The following is a 23,353-nucleotide window of genomic DNA, read 5'->3' on the forward strand; positions in this document are numbered from 1 at the left end:
GGCGAGCAGCGGCGGCGGCGCGGGGAGTGCAGCGGAGGTTTTTGCTGGTTTCGGACCCCAGCGGCCGGATGGTGAAATCCTCCCTGCAGCGGATCCTCAACAGCCACTGCTTCGCCAGAGAGAAGGAAGGGGATAAACGCAGCGCCACGCTTCACGCCAGCCGCACCATGCCGCTTCTTAGTCAGCACAGCCGCGGCGGCTGCAGCAGCGAGAGGTGAGAGCCCTGCCCCCGCCGCCGCGAATCTTCCAGAAACTGCGTCCGCGTAGGCCCCGGAGGGAAGCGCAGGACGCGCAGGCCTGGAGCGGGGTCGGCCTCCGGCGCCAGATAAGTCTCGGCCGCGCGAGATCCGCCCCTTTGTGGCGGCCACCATCGCGCCGGGGGCGGGGCGGGGCGGGGCCTGTGGAGCGGGTCGCGGACTCGGATTTGGGATTCGAGTGGAATTAGGGAGTCTCAGGTTGAGGGATAGGGTTTGGTTTGATTGGAGGACGGGGAACATTTCTCGAAAATGTAGGATCCGACTTGGGGTTCGAATCGGATTCGGGGTTTGTGAGTTGAGCCTGAGATTTTGGGGGAGGGATCTGGGAAGAGATTGGAGACTCGAATTTGGGGTCTGCGTCTCGGATATGTGAGCTAGTTCTAATGTCAGGTGGCGAAGTGTCTGGTTACATGGAGGGCGTTCGGGTAATAAGTCGTACGTTATGCAGAGGGGCTCGACTCGGATTTTGGGTGCTGTTGTGGAGGGATCCTATTCTATACTTGGGTACATGTTGAGGACTCATTTCATGGTGGGAGAGTATGGGATCAGATTCGGGGTGTTGAGAAAGGAGCTTGTGTCGGTTTAGGAAGTCATAGGTGGGGAGGTTGGGGTTAGATTTAGGTTGAATTTGGTGATTGCATGTTGAGGGCTCCAATACTTTGGAGGGCTTGGGTCAGGATTAGGAGGACCTTGAAAGTGGTCAGGTTTGGGGGCTCACGGAGCTGTCTTGGGGGGCATGGAGGGGCTGTGGTTGGGGGTGAGTATGATGTGAGGTGACCTTAACCCCTTGTCCACTTGGCAGTTAAAAATCTGCAGTGGGTGGGAGGGAGGGTCTCACTTGAAGGGTACAGAGTGGGGACTAGTTTGGGAAGGGCGTCGATGGAGGTGGAAGGAACTTTGGATTTAGGCTGTGCAGAGTGACAGTAGGGAGGAGAGGCGACTTGGGGTTGTCTGACTGGAAGTGAGTGAGGTAGAGCTTTGGGGCCACTTGTAGCTGCTGACCAGAGGGTAGGAAGGAGTGAGTGACCTGATATGAAAGGAGGGTTGACAGCATGGAGTGGGATGGACCACAGTGCTGAGATGACACTGCCTGAGGCCCTGTGGGTGGGTGCCCTGTCTTGCTACAAAAGGGGCCGAGCCACAGAGGTGAGGGGCGGTGGCCTGGGTCGACTGTCCTCAATGGCTCTTGAGTGGAAAGCCCTGGGAAGCCTGGGCACTTAACTATTGCCGCTGCTGCCACCTGAGCATTGTTTCCTGCAGTTCTAGGGTTGCCCTTAATTGCTGTAGTAACCTGGGTCCCGGGCCTCGGTGGTGCTCCTGATGTCCCTCACCCACCCCTGAAGATCCCAGGTGGGCGAGGGAACAGTCAGCGGGATCACAGTCTTTCAGCTAGCATCCTGTACTCCGTGAGTACCTGTGGAGAGCCCGGGGTGCCTGTCACTGGTACAGTAAGCTGGCCATCCTGACAACCCTGCTCCCCTAGGACGAGCGGCTGAATGTGACAGAGGAGCCGACGTCTAACGACAAGACCAGGGTCCTGAGCATCCAGTCCACGCTCACGGAGGCCAAGCAGGTCACCTGGAGGGCAGTGTGGAGTGGTGGTGGCCTCTACATCGAGCTCCCAGCTGGACCTCTGCCTGAGGGCAGCAAGGACAGGTAGGCCACTTCTCCTTGGGGCTGTAGGAGATCTGGGGCCTGGGCACAGGCGGCTAATGACTCCATGCTTCATTCAGTTTTGCAGCTCTCCTAGAGTTCGCAGAGGAGCAACTCCGGGCCGACCACGTTTTCATCTGCTTCCCCAAGAGCCGTGAGGACAGAGGTTGGTATTGCTGTAGGGTCCTGGGGAGGGATTCTCTGGCAACCTGAGCTCTGACCCCGTGTCCCCCCACAGCCGCCCTACTCCGAACCTTCAGCTTTCTTGGCTTTGAGATTGTGAGACCCGGGCATCCCCTCGTCCCCAAGAGACCCGACGCTTGCTTCATGGTCTACACTCTGGAGAGAGAGGCCCCGGGTGAGGAGGACTAGGTGCCAGCCCCGCCCAGTATCCTTGCACCCTCTCCTGGGTTAGGTCCCCATGTCGTGATTGTGCAGAATAAACGCTCACTCCATTAACGGGGTGCTTCTTCGAGCTGAATGCTGTGTTTGTCACACTCAAGTGTTGGCTTTAATTCTAAATAAAGGTTTCTATTTTACTTTTTTATTGCTGTTTAAGATGGTCAGGTGACCTGTGCTATAGCAGCCTCCTTTGAAGTCTGGAAAAATAGTGTCACCTCCCCTGGCTCAAATCCAATAAAGTGATCTCGTTCATTGGCTGTGTCTGTGTCCTGCTGCTGGGTCTAGGCCGAGCCCCTGTTAGCTATGGTTCAGTCACTCCTGGGCCTCTGCTTAAGTGGGGGGTAGGGCTGGGGTGTCTGACTGCTCCTCAGGCAACTGGCTAAAAGTGGCTGAGGTAGAACAGCATGGACTTTGGGGGGGGTAGGGTGGGGAGAAACTGGGCAGGAGCTGTGTGTACTCAGCTACCTGAGCTATAGACATGGATGCTTTGCCCACTGGAGCGGTGCAGGGGTGGAACTGGGTTGCTGACAGGGCATAGGAGTTAAGATGTAGCATTACTGTTTGCAGTGGATTAGAGCCAGCATGGGATGAACCAGGGGATGGGCCTGAGGGAGCATTGGAGCCCTGAGGGTGCTCAGGAACAGTGGGTGTCTGAACAGGACAGGGCCCACAGCTGCTGCTGTGTAAGCCCCTCCACCTCCATTGCTGTGGTGTGTTTGAGAAACTAGGACACAGAATAAGCTCTCTCCAAGAAAGGGACTAAGGCAAGACTATAGTGTCATTTTAGGCTACTGAGATCCTACTGTGTGCAGGCCTCGTGTGTGTCATGGAGCTCACAAACTCGGGGACAAGTGGACAGACCAGGAGAACTTGGTTATAGGAAGCATGTGGAAGTAACTGGGTAGGGAGTGTTGGGGGTGGTAGGAAGGCTGAGGTTACCCTGGCAGGGGCCAGGCAGACCTGAGAATATCTTCCCCTCCTGTGCACATGGGGGTGCTGTAGGGTCACACATCCTGTTGTCCTGTAACAGAAATGGCTGCCTATCTTCATGGAGACCTGAGCAGGGACCAGCAACACATCCTCTTTGTTCTCTGTTTTTTTTCAGGTAGCCTTAGCTAGTTTACTTTGTGGCCAAATATGCCCTAGAATTCATGATCTTCCTGCTCCTGAGTGCCACTACCCCAGCTCTTTTTGTTTTAATTAGTAGTAATGTATGGTTGCCTGGTAGATTTTAGCCAACATGGTCGCACTGTAACACCAAAAGCAGCTGCTACTGGGGTCTTAGGAACTCAGCTCTGTGAGCACCGCCAATCAGAGATTGTGGGAGTTGTACCCCAGATGGGTTGGCATATTACCAACCAAGGACCTGATAGTTGAGCCTTGTGGGACAGGTCAGCTCCATGCTCCCTGTTCCCCAGTGGACAGTGTTCCCTCACCATGGCCTCTCAGAAATACCAACAAGGCCATGCCTGTTTTCCCAGTACCTAGAGGGCTTGAGTTCCACGCTAGCCTGGTTTACACAGCCGGACTGCCCAGACCGAAAAGGCTTGAGGATAGTCTGAGGGCCAGGGGCGCTGTGTGAGCTCAATAACATTTTTCATTCAGAAACCTCAGGTAGGAGATAGTCACCTCCTGAACACTTTCAGGGGAGGTGCCACGCTCCCAAAAAGGTGTGGTCGGAGACACATGCCCTGTAGCCTCGTTGGGTAGCAGGAGCAAAGCGGCTGCTAAGTGACCAGCCGGACTGCCGGCCTCCCCAACAAAACCAAAAGACCCTGCGCTCACTCCCTCCCCCGCCCCCATCTCTCACTTCTCTGCTTCTTGAGACAGTCTCATTGTGCAACTCTAGCTGGCATGGAACTGGCTGTGTAGACCAGAATAGCCACAGAGATCCACTTGCCTCTGCCTCTACAGTACTGGGGTTACAGGTGAACACCACCATGCCTGGCTACTTTTATTGTTTTTTATTTATATGTGCAAGTACGTGTGTGCCATGTGTGTGGAGTTGCCTGAGAAGAGATGGGCAGCTGGAGCTGGAGTTAACAGACCATTGTAAGCCAACCAACTTGTGTTGGGCCAAAGTCTGTTGTATGTGCTCTTAGCCACTGACCCAGCTCTCCAGCTGGTTGAGCTCTTAACCTATGCACCTCACCTTTGAGCTCTCTCCAGCCCCTGACTTGTGCTCCTGATAAACAGGGTTTCACATGCTGGTCACGCCCCCAGCCCCTCATTGGTGCATTCTAGGCAGGGCCTCCAACTCCTGACCACACCCCTAGTTTCCGCAAGGGAATTTTAAGCTTGCCCTCTCCCCTGACCACACCTCCAGTCCCTCACTAGGGATTCTAAGTGGGAGCTCCACTTCTGACCACGCCCCCACCCCCTTGCCGAGGATTCTAGGTGGGGCTGCCTCAGTCTCCCAAATAGCTGGGATACTGGTTTGGACCACAAGTTGGGAATGAATATGTTTTCTTGTTTGGACCATAAAGTGCCCCTGTGTAGAGCATCTGCCTTCTGGCCTAGAACAGTGAGTGCCCAGGCTTCTTCCTTGGCCCAGGGAGCTGCTCCAGCCTGTCTCCTGAGTGCTGCCTGCCGAGGGTGGGATGAACTGGCCAGGAAAGAACTGCTATTTCAGTAACTACCTGTGGGTGACTAGAGTTGCTCTTGCTGTCCTGGGGATGTGGGGGCACATATACACAGTGCATGTATACAGGTAGGTTGGACCCTCTGAGATGGAGGTGACACCTGGACTCTGGCAGAACCTTGGTGCTGTGTGATCGTGGGGGGCTGCTTGCCCACTCCGACTTCTTTTCTTACCTATGGAACAGGAATGTCAGGCATCTTTCAGGATACTGAGAAGCATCTATCACAGTCTGAGATGGATTGGGACACAACGTCCAGCCCAGGGGGCACCAGGAGGACACACGTAGAGAGAGATGAGCCACTATATATATATATACACAGGGCTCAGTCCTAGAGAACTCAGCCCCTGAGCGGGTCAGGTGTCTGTAGCAGCAACCCAGGCCCCCTTGAAAGAGGAGGTGTCAAGCCAGGCAGGGTGGTGCACGCCTTTAATTCCAGCANGGGGGGGGGGGGGCAGAGGTAGGCGGATTTCTGAGTTCGAGGCCAGCCTGGTCTACAAAGTGAGTTCCAGGACAGCCANGGCTACACAGAGAAACCCTGTCTCGAAAAACCACTAAATAAATAAATAAATAAATAAATAAATAAATAAATAAATAAATAAATAAATGCTCAAGTAATAAATGATAAGAAGGCAGGCTGGGGTCTTTTAGCCAAGTGCTCCAGAATACAGCTGAGGCAGCACAGCCCGGGCCTTGGCTTCCTGGGTTCCTGCTGGCGGGCCACTTAGGAAGTCCTGGTGCCTCTGTCTAATACAGGGCACATGGGCTGTCCTCAGTGAGCTTCCCCAGCCCTGCCCTGCCCTCACTGTCACACACCTGCTGGTGACACCAAGTATCTGAGGTGCTGGGGATAGAATCGGCCCCCTGCATGGGGGGTGAGCCGCAGCTGCAGCTGCAGCCCCAAGTCCTGTTTGTGACATAGCTGGAGCTGGGCTGCCCTGTGCATCACCGTGACCATCATGACCGACTCTGCCACCAGCAGCTTCTCCCCCAGGTCACCCTGGCTATCAGAGCCACACAGCTTCCCAACCTCAAAGGAGGGACCCAGCCATTCCAACAACCACCCCACCCCTCCTATGGGAATAATACCTAAATGTCTGACTTTTGTATTAAATCAGCTTGTTTAATTGGATTTCAGTCAAACACAGCAGGTAAGGATAGAGGTCGTTGGAACTGGGGAACCCCAATGTAATGTACTGACACTTTGTGAACTCTTAACCCTGCCGGGAGTGCACCCCTTCTGTCTTTTAATAACTCTAAAGGCACTTGGATTTCGTTGGTTGTTGTTTTGAGGGCCCTGGGGTTGCCATAGCAACAGGGGCTAAGTGGACAGTCCAGGACAAAGAGGTCGATCTTGTTAGGCTCAGGGATAGTCTGAAAATGCCAGCCTACACAGTCACTCGTGTCCTGTCGATCAGTTTGTATGTGATGGGAGGGGGGGTCCCAGTCACTCGTGTCCTGTCGATCATCAGTTTGTATGTGATGGGGAGGGGGGTAGGACCAGAGGGTCTCCGTGTCCCCAGCCCAGTTCAGACTAGCCAAGCTTGAGCTGGGTCTTTCATGGCGTTAGGTTGCCTCCTTCCTCTCAGGACACAATCATTAGGGCACACAGGGTGAAGGCTACAGGCTCAGACTTGCTCTGTAAAGGAAGACACAGGGTCCCAGTGGACCACAGACGGGTGGGAAGAGAGCAGCAGCCTGTCTTACCACATTGGTCCAGGGGGTCAGTTGGCCAAGTCCCACAAAGTGCCCTCTGTCCCCTCTTTCAACAGTGTCCTAACTGTGACCGGGCAGAGGTGACACTGGGGAGGAACTTAGATGGGGTAGGCTAGTGGATCATGACCTGGCCCTGTCACAATCAACTGGCCCTGCCTGTTCACCCCTGCAACAGTCCACTTTCCCTGCAGAGCAGCAGAGAGGATGTAGTGGCCTGAGAGACACTCCTAGGACCCAGAGCAGCTATCCCTCCTGCAAGCAGATGTCCAGCATGGCAAGGCAGGGTGGAGGGACCTCTAGGGGACATGGGGACATGGCTTCTCCTGGCAGGTGGCCTCCTGGGCCTGAAGTTCCTGGTGAGATGGAAAGTGGCGGGGACAGGGCTCCCAAGGTGATTGTGAGCCTCTCTGCAGGATCTGGGGTAGCCCTGGGTACCCGAGCAGCGGTGGGTGGACAGGAGCTGGGCCGGTGGATTCCCAGGTCCCTACTGCAGTCCTGGGCCTTGTGTGAGACACAGATCACAATGAGCGGAGGAGGAGACAGCCACTGCAAGCACGGTGCGTCCTGTGTCCCCAGGCATCTGGGGACGTGACTTCTGAGTAAGGGCACAGGGAGGACACAGGACTTTGGGGGCACAGCCTGCATCTGCATAAGAAACTGTGGTCCCTGAGTGTCCCCAGTCACTTTGGGTCCCAGCACAGCAGCCACAGCAGAGAGTGGGAAAGACAGGTTGAAACCCTTAGAAAATACTTCAGGAACTGCAAAAGATGTGATCTGCTCAAAAACAGTCCCGCAGATGTCTACAAAAATGAGGAAGTTCTGCTTGTGAGTTGACTTGCGGCCACCTCCATGCCTACCCCCTGGGAAAAATATGCATAGGTGGAAATTATCTGGGACTGGACGGAGGTTTGAACGGTCCTGCTCCCACAGCTCACCGTGGGATTGGCTCAGATCATCTTCATGTTGAACTTGCGCGCGCCACCCTGGCCAGCCGCAGCCGCCGGACCATCCACCTTGCGGAAGGAATATTCCACAGAAAAGTTATTCTTGTGCTGTCCGCGGCCACGGCTCCACACAAACAGCAGCAGAAAGCAGAAGAGGACCACGCCCAGGAAGGTGATGCACCCCATGGCGGTGGACACAAGAATGGTGGTGAGGTCCAGTGGGAACCGGACGCCCACCTGGGTCTCGTTGTGCCCATCGCCCTGGGTCCGGTTGGCGGCCGGATGGACGGTCAAGGTGGCGAAATAAGTGTCGTTACCCCCGGCGTTGCTGGCCACACACGTGTAGGTGCCACTGTCCTGGGGCCGCGTGTCCGCGATGGCCAGGGTGCCCCCAGGCAGCACGCGTGCCCGGCCCCGGCTAGCAGCCGTAACCGACTGGTGCTGGGGGGTCACCCAGGCCACCGTGGGCGCGGGCTCACCCTCAGCGCGGCACAGAAAGCGCACGTCGTCGCCCTCGGTGGCGGTCACATGCTGCAGCCGCCTCTCCCGGATCTTGGGCTTGCGGCACACGAAGTACTCGAAGAGCACAGAGTCGGGGAGATTGTGCAGGGCATCGCCGCGCACCTCGGCGGGGGTGGCGCAGGCGGGGAGTCTGCCGTCGAAGTTCAGGGTCTTCCGCCTCTGCACGATCCACAGCAAGCGACAGTCGCAGGCCAGCGGGTTGCCGTCCACGCGCAGTGTCTCGAGCGTGTTCACCGAGTGGAACGTGTTCTCCTCCAGCGTGGACAGCAGGTTGTCCGAGAGGTTGAGCAGGCGGATCTGTCGCAGCCCCACGAAGGCCTGCGGCTCGATGATGGCCAGCAGGGCTCCTGCTAGGTGCAGCTCACGCAGGCGCACCAGGTCTCTGAAGGAGCCGCGTGGCACCATGCTGATGGGGTTGTGCGACAGGTTGAGGCACGTGAGGTGGGCCTGCTGTCGCAGCGCGGCGGCCGGTACAGCCGTGATGTTGGTGTGCGTGATGGACAGCGATGTGAGGTTCAGCCCACGCAGGCTGCCCGGGGCCACCTCCTCCAGCAGCGGCCAGTTGTCGATCTCCAGATGCGAGAGTCCCGGAAGCTTCTGGAAATTCTGGTCCTCCAGGGCAGCGATGGCCAGGTGGCGCAGGCGCAGAGCGCCCAAGCCCCGCAGGTGACCCAGCGACTCTGGGGACAGTGATGTGAGATTGCAGCGCTCCAGCGTGAGCTCGGCCAGCCCCAGCAGCCCCGCGAAGGCCCTGCGGGAGATGAACACCAGGTCATTGTCGCCCACCTCCAGCCGCTGCAGGCTGCGCAGGTCCTGGAAGCTGAAATCCAGCAGGATGACCAGCTTGTTCTCGCTCAGGTCCAGCAGCGTGAGGCTGTCCAGATGCGTGAACACGCCTGGCGGGATGAGCTTCAGCTGGTTGCCACGGAGACGCAGGACGCGCAGGCGGGGCAGGTTGGCGAAGGCCCCAGGCTCCACGTGGGCAATCACGTTATGGTTGAGGTCCAGCTCCTCCAGGGTGGGCAGCGAGGCCAGGTCCCCAGGGTTCAGACAGCGGATGCGATTGCGGCTCAGCTCCAGCATCCGCGTCTCGGCCGGGATGCCCTCCGGGATGGCGGTCAGCCGGCGGCGCCCGCAGGCCACAGTGCGGGTGGACGCGGAGCACTCGCAGCGTGCGGGGCAGCCTGCGGCCAGGGGCGCTGTGGGCAGCAGCAGCAAGTGCAGGCCCAGCATGTGCAGCCAGCAGGTCATGATGCAAGGTGTGCAAGGTGCCTAGGGCCCCGCCAGCATAGTCCAGGACAGCTGGAATGGGAAGAGGGATAGACTACATCAGTGTCCACGGTGCCCAGCTAGACACGAGGACGCTGACCCATGATAGCACACCCAGCAAATCTCGACACAGATGCCCACAATGACGGTACACATGATAAAAACCAAGGGCCCAAGGACAGACAGCAGAAAAAGTGTGGGTCATCCACGTTGGAGTATTATTCAGCCATGAAAGGGAGCGAGGCTCTGACACACATCTGCCGGACCCTTGAGGACACTGTGCTCAGTGAGAGACCATGTAGTGGTCACTGAGACCATGTGGACCGGAAGGCCACATAGTGGGACTCCATGAAACACCAGAACAGATGGACGAAGTTTAAAACAAGTTCCCTTGTAGCTCAGGCTGGCCTCAAACCAGTCTGGTAAGTAGCTGAGGCTACCCTTGAAGATGGAGGCAAAGCTGGGAGATAAAGCAGACTGCTCAGACAACTGCAACCTGAGAAACGAGAAACGGGAAGATTCCTGCCTGGCACCTCAGAGGGGCCAGGCTTAGTAAACACTGTTGAGTTTGGTTGTCTGGAGTCTGGTACTGTGACAGAGGACAACTCCCCTTCTGCAGAGACCCAATTGGTGAGTCGTGATGACCCTCAGTGGCTGTGAGATAGATACTCTAGCTAGGACGGAGGAATAGCCAGATGCCCTAAGACTGGAATGAAGGCTAATGAAGCTACTGGTGGGGACTGGGGACGAGAGTGGGCAGGGGGCTAAGACATCTTGCAGTGCCAGCCTGACTAGACTGGACCAGTGTTTCTTTCAGGCAGCCTGACAGTAGCCCAGACCCAGGGGTCGAGGTGGCAGAGGGACAGCTGGACTGAGCTGCCTGGCCTCTTTTGCAACATAGCTTCCCATCTGTCAGGCAGCTATTTATGGCATGTTAACAGCTGAAGCCCCCCAGGCAAGACTACCCTACCGGCACCGAGCACACTGGCAGCCCTGGCAATTGAGTATGCCAGGCTTGTGAGGAGACACTGGAAGGCACAGGTGTGAAGGAGAGCCCCTGCCCGGAATCCCCCTGTGAGGGGGCTGGGGGCGTGGTCATGGGTGGAGCCCTGCCTAGGATCCCCCAGTGAGGGAGCTAGGGGTGTGGCCAAGCGTGGAGCTCCTGTAGAATCCCCCAGTAAGGGGCAGGAGACGTGGTCAGGGGTGGAGTCCCTCCTTTGAATCCTGTTTTCACTTTCTGTCTTTTTGTGCTGTGTTCACCTGTGTGGAGCCCAGAGGTGAAGTCCTCTGCAGTCACCCTCAACCTTGTCTCTTGAGACAAGGTCTGTCCGTGGGACCTGAAGTCAGTTGATTCAGCCACGAGCCCCAGGGGTCCTCCTACTTCTTCAACACTGAAATACAGGAGTGTGCCCTCGTGCCAGCTTCTCTGTGAGGATTTGAACTCGGATCTTCTGGCTTGTGCAACAGCACCTCATGACTGAGCCATCGCCATCACAGCGTCCTACAAGCTACACAGTGCTTAGTCCTTGAACCAGAGCACCTCGCGGACTTTGCTGCACGTGTTGTTTTTTTGTTTTTGTTTTTGTTTTTGTTTTTTTGAAGTGGGGCTTCAGGTAGCTCAGAAAGGCCTGGAACCATCTATGTAGGTGGTCTTAAACACCTGATCTTTGTTTCTGCCTCCAGAGTCCCTAGGTTCAGAAAAGACCAGCTAGGTCTGGCAGAAAGTGCCTAGTACAGATAGGTCAAGTGTCTCTAGGTGGCTGCCACTGAACCACCGCCACCTCCCTGGCTGATGCTGAAGGCCCCTGCACTCTCTCTGGCCCTGGCTCTTCAAACCTCAGCCACCAGATCCCTCCAGGGCGCTACCGGCAAGTGCTCTCTCTATAATTACTCCACTGGGCAGGGACAGCAGATCTCTTGAGCCAGCTCAGCAGGGGCCACTCAAAGGGTGACCTAGTTTTTCAACTCTAACCCCTCCTGGCTGGCCGGGCCCTGTCATCTCCTCTGCAGGGTGATGGAAACGCTGCAGGGGTGGGGTGGGAGGGGGAAGAGAGGGCAGCTGTCTGAAGCCACTGCCAGCTTTCAGCTTGGACCCTGACCCTTCTTGTTGTGTGCCTGTAGGACCTCACCTGCCCCTTTCGGGTGTTTGCTGACCGTGGCATGTCAGGGTGGGAACGTGGAGACCCGCCCCCATGGGTTTTCTCAGTGAGAGGGACAGTGGATGCCCCGGCAGGAGTACTAGGAGCCTGAGCATGGCTGTAGGGTCGAAGGCGATCACTGGCCCCTGTGTTGAAGAACGCAGGCAGGGAGAGGTTGTCCAGGGCACTGGGAACTGAGGTGGCTGGGTAGGCTGGTTTCTCTGTCCCCTCTCTTGCCCGGTGGCCTTGGGGGAGGGTGACTCACAAAGCCATCTCTCTGGGTCCTGGCTCTTGGTTGAGTGTCTCTCCCACGGAAGACTGGACTACTGTGTGGCTTTTTTGTTCTTGCTGTAGACTTTGCCACACCAGAGCTCAGGCAGGTCTCAATCTGTCAGCAATCCTCCTGCCTCAGCCTCCCAAGGGCTGACAAAGGAAAGGCAGTAGAACTGGCTAGTCATTTGTTGGCCTTGTGTCATGTGAGTTGCCCTGGGCTCCTCTCAATCCACCTCCAGGGACAGAGAGCCAAGAAAAGGGGGTGCTTTTCTCTATTCCCACTGACACCCCACCAGGTGCTGGTAGCTACCTCCGTCAAATAGAGACTTCCTAGACGTGCTGGGAGCGGCAGCACACACCTGTTACACCATTGTCCCAGAAGCTCAGGCAGGAGGATTTTAGGACAACCTGAAACTTAGACCCTCTCTCAAAATAAAAAAAAAAAAAACGGGAAAGGAGTCTGAGGGGGCAGCTCTGTGGTCAGAGCTCTGCCGGCTCTGATGGGTTTGTTTCCTAGCACCCACGTGGCAGCCCACAAACCCTGAGACTCTATTTCCAGGGGATCTGACACCTTCTTCTGGTTTCCTGGGACACTACACACATGCGATGCACAGTCAGACATGCAGGCAACATACTGTACATATAAAATAAATATATAAATCTGGGGATAATTAGCCAGTCATGATGGCTCACATCTTTAATTCTAGCACTTGGGAGGCAGAGGCAGGCAGATCTCTGTGAGCCTGGTCTACAGAGTGAGTTCTAGGACAGCCAGAGCTACACAGAGAAACCCTGTCTCAAACAAACAAACAAACAAAACACCCAAAACAAAAACCCATACCCCAGATGAGTTTTAAAAATTAAAATTAAAAAAAAAAAAGAAGAAGAAGAAGAAGAGAGAAAAACAGGAAGAGAAAGCTGCAGTGTGGCTCATGAGTGGAGTCCCCTTGGAATGCCCCCCCCTCGGTCTGGGGGCGTGGTCAGGGGTGGAGCACTTGTTTAGCCTCAAACTCAGAAACCTGCCTACCTCTGCCTCCCAAGTGCTGGCATCAAAGGCGTGCGCCATCATTGCTCGGCTAAAAGGGAAACTTGATCCAAAGGCCCCTCTGAGGCTGTGCACCTGACCATAGGATCGCTGCCTCACGTAGCAGAATCTAGAACCTTCTGGCTTCTCTCTCACTCCACCACCATGGAACCCTCGGTGCTGGGCTGCCTGGGCTGGTTCATGCCACCACCACTGAGGTGGCTCTCGGTGGGCTTCAGGGGTCTGGCAAGCCCAGTATGGACTCCGTGGAAGGAAGAGCCAAGCCTAAGACTTCAAGGACACGACTCATTAATATGCATGAGAAGCCACCGCAGTGGCCTTGGCAGGACCTGATTGCAGGGTCCAGTTTGCCCAGTCACTGTCCTCCCAACCCATAACTCAGGTCACCCTGGGATGGGGTCCATGATTTCACGCGGACCGCAGGGTCTCTAAGTACACTCTCAGATGACAAAAGCCTCTACCTCAGACCTCCCTCACCCTGCCCACTCTCCAGCCCCCTGTTACCCACAAGTCCACATCTGATTCTCCCATTCTGGACACTTGCTATCATGGGATTCCCACACCAGGTGGCCTACTGTGTCCCTGTAGTTCCCTGAGGGTGAGCAGACATAAAATATACGGACAAATTAATGAACTGAAGGTTTGGAAAACCTTCCAGAGGAGAGCGAGTTCAGGGCTACAGGATGGTGAAGGGTGGCACCGAGGGATCGGGACACCCTGTCCCATGCATGGGTGGAGCAAAGGTATTCCCACTCAGCCTGGGACAATAGGGAGCCACGGAGAGATACAGAGCCGGAGAGCAGCCGGTCACATATGCTTTATGAATCGCTCACCGCCATGCCTGCCTGCCTGAGTTCCATCCCTGCATCCACACGGTACTAGAGAGGATCCGACTCCCACCAGTTATCCTCTACCCTCCAGGGCTGTGTTCACATTTGTGCACACACATAGTCCAGACGCCCAAGGTCAGGGTCTGCTCAACCAAGTCTCTGTGGGCAGAAAACTGTTCATTTCTCACCAGCCTCAGCTTCCCAGTTTGCAGAAGGCCAAACAGGACCCCAGGGCTAGGGTGCTGTCCTCTGACTGGCCTGCTTCTAGATGCTTCTACCAGGTGCTGCCTTGCTTAGGAGCAGGTCTCCAACTCACTCTCATTCATTCATTCATTCATTCATTCACTCAACAAGCATTAAGTGGACACCTGCTGTATGCCTGCTGCTGACCTCGGTCTTAATGGAAATGGGACCATTGGTGGGGATTGGTCACCTCCTGGGTAGACAGGACACTGCTGATGGGCCCAAGCTGAGGACTGTCCTGGATTCTCGGGGGCCCAGTGTCACCTTGGAGTTGTGGGAAGGCAACAGGCAGGAAGGTGAGGCAGAAAGACTCCTAGATCTTGTGATCCTGGATCCACGGAGGGAAGAGGGGCCATGAGCTAAGGCCTGTGGGACCTCCACACCATGACACTTCTGGGGATGTCCCCTGGGCCAGCCTTAGGAGGGAGTGTGTGCATGTGGCAGGTAGTGGCTTCTTCCAGCAGCTGGGAAACTCTTGCCCAGAGCCACCGTGGTTTGGAGGAGGGAGGGGCATGTGGCCTGGCAGCCAGGCGCTCTTTCCTGTTGATAGAAGGATGGTTTTTCTCCCCGCTCTGAGGTCTAACACCTGCCAAAGCCACACTGTAGGGATCAGCTAAAGGTCCCCAAGGCCTACACCCATTGGACAGTCTGGAAAACAGAGACCTCTCCTCCCAGCCTCTGAACTCTCTGGCTACAGACAAAGAAGCCCAAGGGGAGGCAGAGTACTGCTGTGCAATCCTGGGTCCCCCTAGGCAGTGAGATACTGAGGCCCTGTCCTGGAAAGGTGAACCCGTGGGCTGGGGGTGACAGGCTTCAGTGGCCTCCTGTCCTTCACCCCTGGGTCCCCTCACCACAATAAGAGTATAGGAATAAAGTGGGGTGAGGACAGGCCTGGCACACCCCCACACAGCACCCCCTCTCTGAGGGATACTTTTGGGAACACTCTCCCAGCCCCCACCTCCAGGGCTGGTACATTCTCCGTCCTAGATCTCAGCCCTCCTGGGCCTTTAATCCATGACAATTCATTAAGGCCTAATTAGCCTCCATCTGCCATGGGTCCCTGGCCACTGTTTTGGGGGGCGGGGGGCTCCTGACCCAATTTCCTTAATAGCCTATGCCTGAGGGGAGGAGTGGGCTCCCCACCGCCCACCACAGCAGTGAGGGAGAGGAAGGTTGTAGACTGGCAAACACTTAATCCCCAATATATGTTGTGCCTGCTCCTCATCTGCTGCCCCCCCCCGAGCCTCCCCAGAAGAGAAATGGTGGTATTCATGGGAGGGGAAGGAGACCTGGGGATCGGGGCTTGACCTCCTGGGGGAAGGTCGTTGCCAGGTTGGGGTGTCAGTTGTAGGAAGGAACTATGGACAGAAGAGCAACTAGGAAGCTGAGGGGACCACCTCTGAGCCTCCCACCCCGTCCTGGGGTCCTGGGTGCCTTCTTCTTCCCGCACCACATCATCTGGGTGTCTGTATGGAGGGGACCCCAGCTCACTCACCTGTGAGCATTAGAAATCAACTCTCACGCCAGCTCTGTTTTTACTAAATCCTAACTCCTCTTTGTTCTCAAGCTCAAGACTGACATGGGAGGCAGTGGGCGGCTCACCCGGGCTGCCCACACTGACGAACGAACGAGTGAGTGAGTGAGTGAGTGAGCGAGCGCAGTAGCTGGGAAAGAGTTCTAAAAGGCTTCCTACCTGGTGAGCTGCAAGTGAGTCAGGAGTGCCCGGGGGGGGGGGGAAGAGGCACAAAAACCTTAGCTTTGGGACCTTGTATGCTCCCACCCTTCAGGCACGATCACATGCCTGGCTGCAACTGGGGGTGGATGGCAGCGGCCACCCCCACTCTACAGATGGGAACACTGAGGCCGGACGCGCATGCGTGCTGCTCAGGTGGGAGCTGACAAAGGGACTCTTCAACTAGCTGCCCTGGTGCAATGCCAGGACCTGGGTGGATCGGGACTTGACACCCGGGAGGAGGAGGTTGCCTGGATGGGTGTCACTTGTAGGGAGGAACCAGGGACAGAAGAGCAATTAGGAAGCTGAGGGGACCCCCCCGCTGAGCCTCCCACCCGTCTTGGGTGTCTTCTTCCTCTCGTCCCACATCATCTGGGTGTCTGTGTCAGAGGGACAGCCGTGGTGAACGACACTATTCTAAGCCTCCCGTGCAGCTCAGAGGTGAAGGGACCAGGGCTGAGCTCTTTGAACCCTCAAGTCCCCGAGGGGTGTTGATTCCAACCTGAGCCTCTCTACCTCATGTCATTCACCTCTTAACACCCTTCTTACAACCTTTGTAGCCCAGTGCCTCCTCCAGGGAGCCCTCCTGGGTTACCCTCAGCCTGATAACTCTGTTCTTGCTAAAAGTCTCCAAGTTCCAAGCCCTAATAGCCTCTCCCTGTCACCAAAGGCAGGCATCAGATGCCCCACCCACCCACCAAGCCATCAGGAGCCACAGGGTCTCAGGCCCTGCTTGGGCTCTGGGTTCCCAGCCACACAGATCAAGATGCCTCCTGGCACCGATACAGCTTCCCAAATGCACCAGATCCCCAAGTTCTGAGTACTCCCCACTGGGAGGAGGGACACCTGTGTCTTGGGGACTCTGGTGTTAGGAGCCCTTGATTATAAGGTGGGGTAGGAACACTGCACCGTGTCCAACTGGAACCCAAGCTCTGAGGCTCTCAACTTGTTGAATGGGGCCCAGTGGCCTGCCTGGTCAGGCCCAATGCCCAGGGGACACCAGGCCTGGCCTGCGGGATGGGATGGACAGACGCCCCCACCACTGTGGCCGCTACTGGGACACAGACCTGCCCAGTGGCCCAGTGGGGGGCTCTGCCCAACACCCCAGTCCTTCCCCACGGGATCAAGACCCCCAAAATGTGTGAGTCCCGCGTGTAGACAACCCCCCCCCCAATTCACCTCGAGCGCATCGCCCTGCACTGGCTGGCGGGGGGGGGGATCTCAGGGCACCCAGCCGCGGCTCCATACCGGGTGTCCCCCTGCCGCAGTGCGCATCACCACTCCACGTCCCCCAGGATGCTCCTCCACATGTGCCCCTCGATCCCCTAGGCTCTGCATCTCTGGAGGCGGGGTGGACCCTGAAGTTTCCCCGGGGGGTGCAGAAAGGAGCGCGCGTGGGGGGCCTGGAGGGGTCCCCGGACTGCAGCGCTGTCACTCACCTGGGCGGCTCCTCCTCGGACGGCGCGAGGGGCTGCTCGGAGCCGCCACCGCCGCCGCCACGGCCGCCACCGCCACCGCCGCCGCCACCGCCACCGCCACCTCCCGGGCTCTGCCGTGCGCGTCCCCGCCGCGCATCCCCGTGCGCATGGCCAGGGTGCGCGCGAGCTGCAAGGGGCGCGCGCGACAACACGTGTTGGAGCAGTTCTGGGGCAGATGGGGACGCAGCACCCGGGTACCCCGCGTGCCTAGCACATCCCTGTCCTCAGGGCCTCCGCAGACACTGAGTACCGAGAAGTGCTTGGGGGACCCCCAGGTTGTCCCGTTGGAACGTTCTGGAAATTGCCAACTCTCCGCAGTCCCCTCCCTCCTTCCCAGGACAGGCCTCCATCATCTGCACTGTACCGCACAGGCTCTGCCAAGTCCTGGTGGCCTTGCTCCTCAGTGAGTCCCAGAGCCCACCTTGGCTCCTCACTGCTCCACTGCCAGCCTTACTCCAGCCGCCAGCCGCAGCTGTGGCTGCCGCCATCCGGTCCTCTCCCATGTGCCTGGGGCTGTGCTGTGCACTTTGGCACATACATCCTAGTGTGGTTCTTAGATGGATGCATACATTACATAGGGGACATGGAGAGAACCCAGACATAAGAGGAGGAGTCAGAGAGAAGGCTCAGCAGCCAGATCACTGGCTGCTCTTGCTGAGGACTGAGGATTCGGGTCCCAGCACCCACATAGCAACTCACAACCATCTGTGACTCCAGTTCCAGGGGACCTGAGGCCACCTTCTGGTTTGTGAGCTCCTGTATGCAATGCAGAGTTAAAAATAAGATAAATCTTAGCCCAAATCCCAGCACTTGGGAGGCAGAGGTAGGTGGAGCTCTGAGTTTGAGGCTAGCCTGGTCTACAGAGTGAGTTCCCCCTTCTGAGGCTGGGAACACAGTGCTCCCTGGCAGGAGGCAGCCTAAGCAGAAAGGAAACAGGAGTTGGGGTGTGGACCAACCAGACCAGCACCTCCTTAGTTGGGGGCTCAGGCCTTGGGGTCCAGGGTGGGAGATATGAAAGGGAGGTGACAGTCCCCAAGAGCAGAGGTTCAGTGAGCAGCCATTCCATGGAGCTAGCTGCATCTGGTTGTGTCCTTCTTGCTGTAGCAGCCTGAGTGTGCTGGAGACTCAGCTGCCTTCATCCCTGGAGAGGGGTGACCTGTAGGCCTAGTTGCAGGGAGCCGGGCATGTCCTGCACACCCCCCTAGTGCGCCCTCTCTGTCCTCCAGAAAGGTTTAGTGGCAGGCAGCTCTGCCACCTGTGACAAAGTGGGCTCCTTTCCCAGACTGTCGCATTGGCCTGAGGCCCAGATCACGTCCATCCGCAAGCCAAGAGGCAGGAAGCTGGTGCCCCCCAATAGCCTTGGAGGTAGACCTCAACTCCACACCAGGCCGGCCCTGTAGGGATACTGCTGTGCTGTGTGACCCCAGGCAGATTGTGAGTCTCTGAGGTTGTGACCACTGGACAGGCAGGTGTTGAGTACTCACTGCACACAAGGCTACATGGTAGACCGGGATTTCCATGCGTGGGGAGACAACTATGACCAAAGCCAGAGATGGATGCAGGGAGGCTCAGGGACGTTGGCCGCCTGCTTAGGCCCATTCTAGGTCCTGCCCATCTAGCCTGACCCACCCCCAAGGACCAAGGAGCTCCCATGCTTAGCAATGCAGACTACAGCCTTAATGACTGGGGGGGCACCAGGGTGCAAGGGAGCTCCATACACCTTCCTCTAATTACTCTGCGGATGAGAGCAGCAGCAGGAGAGGCCACAGCCGAGTGAGGGGTCTGGCTCCCACCGCAGGACCTTTGCACATGCTGTTCCAGCTACAGAGCAGAATGCCTTCCCCAGCGTCTGCCCTACCCGCCCCTGCTTCCTCCTGACTCACATCCCCACCCGGCCGCCTTCTGTCCCCCATTCCCAGCCTCCCTGCAATTTCCTAAGATATCCTATAATTTACTCATTCATCCTATTTATGTCTGCCCTTCCCCCTTTCTTCTGAGCACGGCCTCCCTGCACGCGCTTGGCACCCAATAGACTCCCGCTTGAACTAGCAACGTAAGTGATGGCAAACTGGACAGGAGTGGTCTGAGCAGAGTGTGAGCTTCTGAAGACAGAGGCATCCCCTGCCCTCTCCCCTCAGCCAGTGTGTCACCCATGGGAGTCAGCTGAGGACAGAGACGTGCTTGGGCCATGCATACAGCCAGCACATAATAGACTCTAAACTTATGTGTAGGGCCTGGATGAGGGCAGTGAGTGTGAAGTCCCCGGGCCCAGCTGCTGTGTGACCACAGGATGTCTCTTGCCCTCTCTGAGCTCAGCGTTTCTGGCAGGTTCCCCCATCCCCACCCCCACCCCGCAGCTCTTCTGAGCCACTCCAGTGGGGAGGCTGCGTGGGAGAGCTGCAGGAGGGTCACAGCCTTGCAGGCAGTGAAGCAGTTAGCACCTGGTTGCCAAGGCTACGACTACCTGCGGAGGTGATGTTGCCAGGGAGATGGACCACCTGGGTGAAAAGGGTGGCTCCTGCTGATTGGGGAAGCGTGGGTGTGGCTGGGGGGCAGTGACTGTCTGGGGGACGGGCATGCTTAGTATGGTCTGAGGACAGCATCGGGGGTCCCCGTGCCGAACTTCAGTAGGGACCCTGATACACAGGAATGGGTTTTGAAATGGAACGCCCTGTGTCTCTTCCCTTTTACATCGTGACTGCCGTAGTTGTGTGGGGCCTTCCAAGTAGCTGAGGGCATCTGTACCACCCCAGCTCTTGACCTGTGGCCTCTGCTATGTACCTAGAAGGTAGTGGTCAGATATCGAGGTGTGAAGCGACGGGTTCCATGTGTCTTCAGCCTAGCCCCAGGTTGGCGGGCTCAATGCTGTGCATCCTCATGTCAGCGACAACCCTCTCTGAGCCCTAATAGCTCCATCTGTAAACTGTGAATCAGGTTGACAGGTCCCGTGGCTTTGAGCAGGAACGTGGGATCCCCAAGGCTGTCTGTGGTCGACAATAAATGTTACGGCAGTTACGGGGGTGATGGCATTGGAAAAGGGACAAACACTTCTCCTGAAGAGTGGTACCTGGGGGACACAGAGGGTCCTAGGCAGGGAGGGTTACAGACAGGTGTGCCTGATGGTGTGGAGAATCCTTTGTGCTCCATAGGACCTACACCCACTCCCAAACGGAACATAGGAAAACGGCCCCGTGTTCCAGGCCAGCCAGGACTATATAGGTTCTGTCTCAAAACACAAAAGAAAGGGAGGGAGGGAAGGGGAAGGAGGGGGGGGGTCTCTTGACCCTAGAGGGATTCCTCAGTGGTTACAGCACCAGCTGCTCTCACAGAGGACCTGAGTTCAGTTCCCAGCACTCACAGGGCAGCTTACGACTGTCTGTGACTCCAGCTCTAGGGAACCCGACACACCAATCTGCTCAGAAATGGCACACATGTGCACAGACAAGGTGTGCAGGCAACATGAACATATGTATAAAACTGGGGAGGGGGAAGCAATGGTCTCTAGGGTCTGAGCGCAGCTCAAGAGGGACAGGTGTTTATTGTCAAGTATGGGGGCCTGACAGCCTGACGTTGGCTCTTCAGAACTCGAAGCTGGGCCACACATAAACACACATTTGTTTTCTTTTTATTTCCAGACAGGGTTTCTCTGTGTATTCCTGGATGTCTGGAACCTACTCAGACCAGGTGACCTCTAACTCAAGAGATCTGCCTGCCTCTGCCTCCCGAGTATCAGGACTAAAGGTGTGTGCCCCCACTGCCCAGCCCAGCATCAATTTTTTAAAAAAGATTTATTTATGAGTACACTGTAGCTGTCTTCAGACACACCAGAAGAGGGCATCAGATCTCATTACAGATGGTTGTGAGCCACCATATGGTTGCTGGGATTTGAACTCAGGACCTCTTGAAGAACAGAGCTCTTAACCGCTGAGTCATCTCACCGCCCCCCAGCATCAAATTGTAAAAATTATGTCATACATTTGTGTGTGGGTCATGTACTCCTAGAGGTCAGAGGTCACCTTGTGAGAGTCCCAGGGCAGAACTCAGGCCTCTGACTGGGTGCCAAGTGCCTTCACTCATGGTTGGGACAGACTCACCACTGCCCACATCTGAACAGGATCTAGCTATGTAGCACTAACTAGCCTGCAGCTCGTCATCCTCCTGCATCAGCGTTCTTCAGTGGGATGCCAGTGTGGTCCACCAGGCCTGGCTGCCTGTGGATAAAGGTTTTTCTGAGACGGTGTTACCAAGGGCAGGTGCATCTCCTCCATACGTGGCATGGCTGAGTTCAGTTGCTAGTGTGGCAAAGGCTATGCCCAGGTCACAAGGGGACCTACCTCACAAACTGGTTGGAAAATATTCCTTTTGCCTCTGGTTTCTGAAAGACTTGGGGGCGTGAGTTTCTGGGAAATTTCTGGAGCCACTTGGTTTTTGTGGTTGGTGAAGCTGAGAAAGAACCCAAGGTGTCAGGCAATGCTGAAAATCCTCATCCTGGAGCTCCACCCCCAGCCCTTGACTGGGGATTTTAGGAGAGGCTTCACCACTGACCTTGGGGGGGTAGGTGGGGCTCCATACTGACCACGCCCTCTGCCCACTCACTGGAGTTTTCCATCTTGGGTTTACACTTCTGTAGATATAGACTGTGTATCTCTTAAAGGATGGAGTTAGGGGATGAGCGGTGTCAGGTGGCCCATGGATATGGCTGGATCACAAATCTATTTTTGACAGCAGTAGCCAGAAAGGCACTAAGTGGAAGGGGGAGTGTGGGTGGATCCCCAAGTGGTTGTGGGTCTGGTTTCTACCACTGAGTTCATGTCCAGGACACAGGACAACTTGTGGAAGTCAGTCTTCTCCACCACCATGTGGGTCCTGGGGATGGAAGTCAGGTTATCAGCAAGTGCCTTTAACCATCTGGCCTGCCAGTTTTTGTTTTTGATACTGGGTCTGAATATACGGCCCAGCCTGGCCTGGAATTGGTGATCCTCCTGGCTCACCTCACAGTGGGCTCACAGGTATGCACTACCCAGTCTGGTCCTCTCGACTTCCATCTCCTGCCTTACCTGTCTGTCTACCTCCTCTCCCAATCACATTGCTGCCCAACATGAGGATGTTGGTGGCTACAGGGCCCATGGTCTCTGCTGCTCAGGGTGAGCCCTGCTGGGTACTGGGAGTGAGCTGTGGGGAGAGGGCCACAGCTTGCTGAGAGGGTAAAAGCTCACCCACTAGAGTCTGACTGTGTGAGAGACCTGGATCCCCACCCCCACCCCCTGCAGAGCCCACTGGGAGCGCGGAGGTAACTCGGCCCCTTTGGAAGAGCTGCGGAGAGATCCCAGAGCTTCAGGCTGTGAAGTGGGGCTGGATTCTCTGGTGCACCCTAACTTGCTCCTTTGGAGAGGGAAGTGTTCCCCAGAAGCCAACAGTGCCTGGATTCTTCCCGGAGGAACCCACTTCTCATGACCAGCCTGGGTCAGGCCTCAGGTGTCCAGGTCGCCGAGCAGAGAGCAACATGTCTCTGTTGCAGGAGGGTTTGGATGTAGATGGCAGAAGGTCCTGTTCTACGAAGAGCCATCTGGGTCCTTCTGGGACTGTGCCAGGGCTGGAGCAAGGGCTCCCTTTGTCCATCTGGGATGTACCTGTAGTGTGAGAGAGATGTCCCTTTCCCATTGTCCTGGCTAGACTCTGTCCCTGCTTGCTTCCCCTCCCCAATTCCTCAGTCCCTTGTCGTCAGAGACAACCTTAAACTTAAACTTGTAATCCTCAGTGCAGCCTGAAACATGCCGGCACGCACTGTCTTCAAGCAATAGACAGAGCCCTATAGATCTGATCCCCCTTGTGGCACCTGCATCCCCATGTCCCCCACTGGCACCCCATGTTGCCTAATCTGTATCCCCAAGCCCTGTGTAGTTAGAGAAGGGTTCCACGCCACAGAGCAGAGGGAGGCAGCAGTGGAGAGGTTCTGTGAGCAGCCTGTGCTAGGCAGAGGACATAAGACAGTAGGTGGGAGTGTCTTACCATCTCTGGGCCTCAGCTGCATTATCAAAATGCAGAATGGGGACTATGCAAAGTTTTGGTGGAAGGCTGGGTGAGCCAGACAAGGCAGGTGGGGTGAGGAGAGGCAGAGCTGCTGACTATAAGTATCCGTAGGATCCGGCCCACTTCCCGAAGCTTCTGGAACCTGCTGTGACAGTGGCAGCTCAGGGGTGTCCTGCTGATCT

General features: G+C 56.5%; 2 protein-coding genes and 1 long non-coding RNA gene across 3 annotated transcripts; 1 reads left to right on the forward strand and 2 right to left on the reverse strand.

The window, feature by feature from the left end:
* On the forward strand, window positions 1–2,567 carry Oaz1 (ornithine decarboxylase antizyme 1). The gene is given in 6 exon segments (XM_021204823.2): window positions 1–214; window positions 1,518–1,575; window positions 1,577–1,663; window positions 1,741–1,913; window positions 1,991–2,076; window positions 2,149–2,567. Coding segments are annotated over 6 exon segments (684 nt in total). The 5' UTR covers window positions 1–68; the 3' UTR covers window positions 2,283–2,567.
* A 3,506-nt stretch (window positions 2,568–6,073) lies between these two features.
* On the reverse strand, window positions 6,074–17,173 carry Lingo3 (leucine rich repeat and Ig domain containing 3). The gene is made up of 2 exons (XM_021205824.2): window positions 17,103–17,173; window positions 6,074–9,435 (listed from the first exon to the last, which is right to left on the reverse strand). The coding sequence occupies exon 2, from the start codon at window positions 9,382–9,384 to the stop codon at window positions 7,615–7,617; it is 1,770 nt and encodes a 589-aa protein (XP_021061483.1). The 5' UTR covers window positions 9,385–9,435; window positions 17,103–17,173; the 3' UTR covers window positions 6,074–7,614.
* Window positions 17,174–21,091: 3,918 nt separating this feature from the next.
* LOC115064702 lies at window positions 21,092–22,006 on the reverse strand. The gene is made up of 3 exons (XR_003844534.1): window positions 21,687–22,006; window positions 21,476–21,584; window positions 21,092–21,352 (listed from the first exon to the last, which is right to left on the reverse strand). It is a non-coding gene; the product is annotated as an uncharacterized LOC115064702 (long non-coding RNA).
* Window positions 22,007–23,353: the final 1,347 nt, after the last annotated feature.

The sequence above is a fragment of the Mus pahari genome, chromosome 9 (genome assembly GCF_900095145.1).
Source record: "Mus pahari chromosome 9, PAHARI_EIJ_v1.1, whole genome shotgun sequence".
In the NCBI taxonomy this organism is placed as follows: Eukaryota; Metazoa; Chordata; class Mammalia; order Rodentia; family Muridae; genus Mus; species Mus pahari.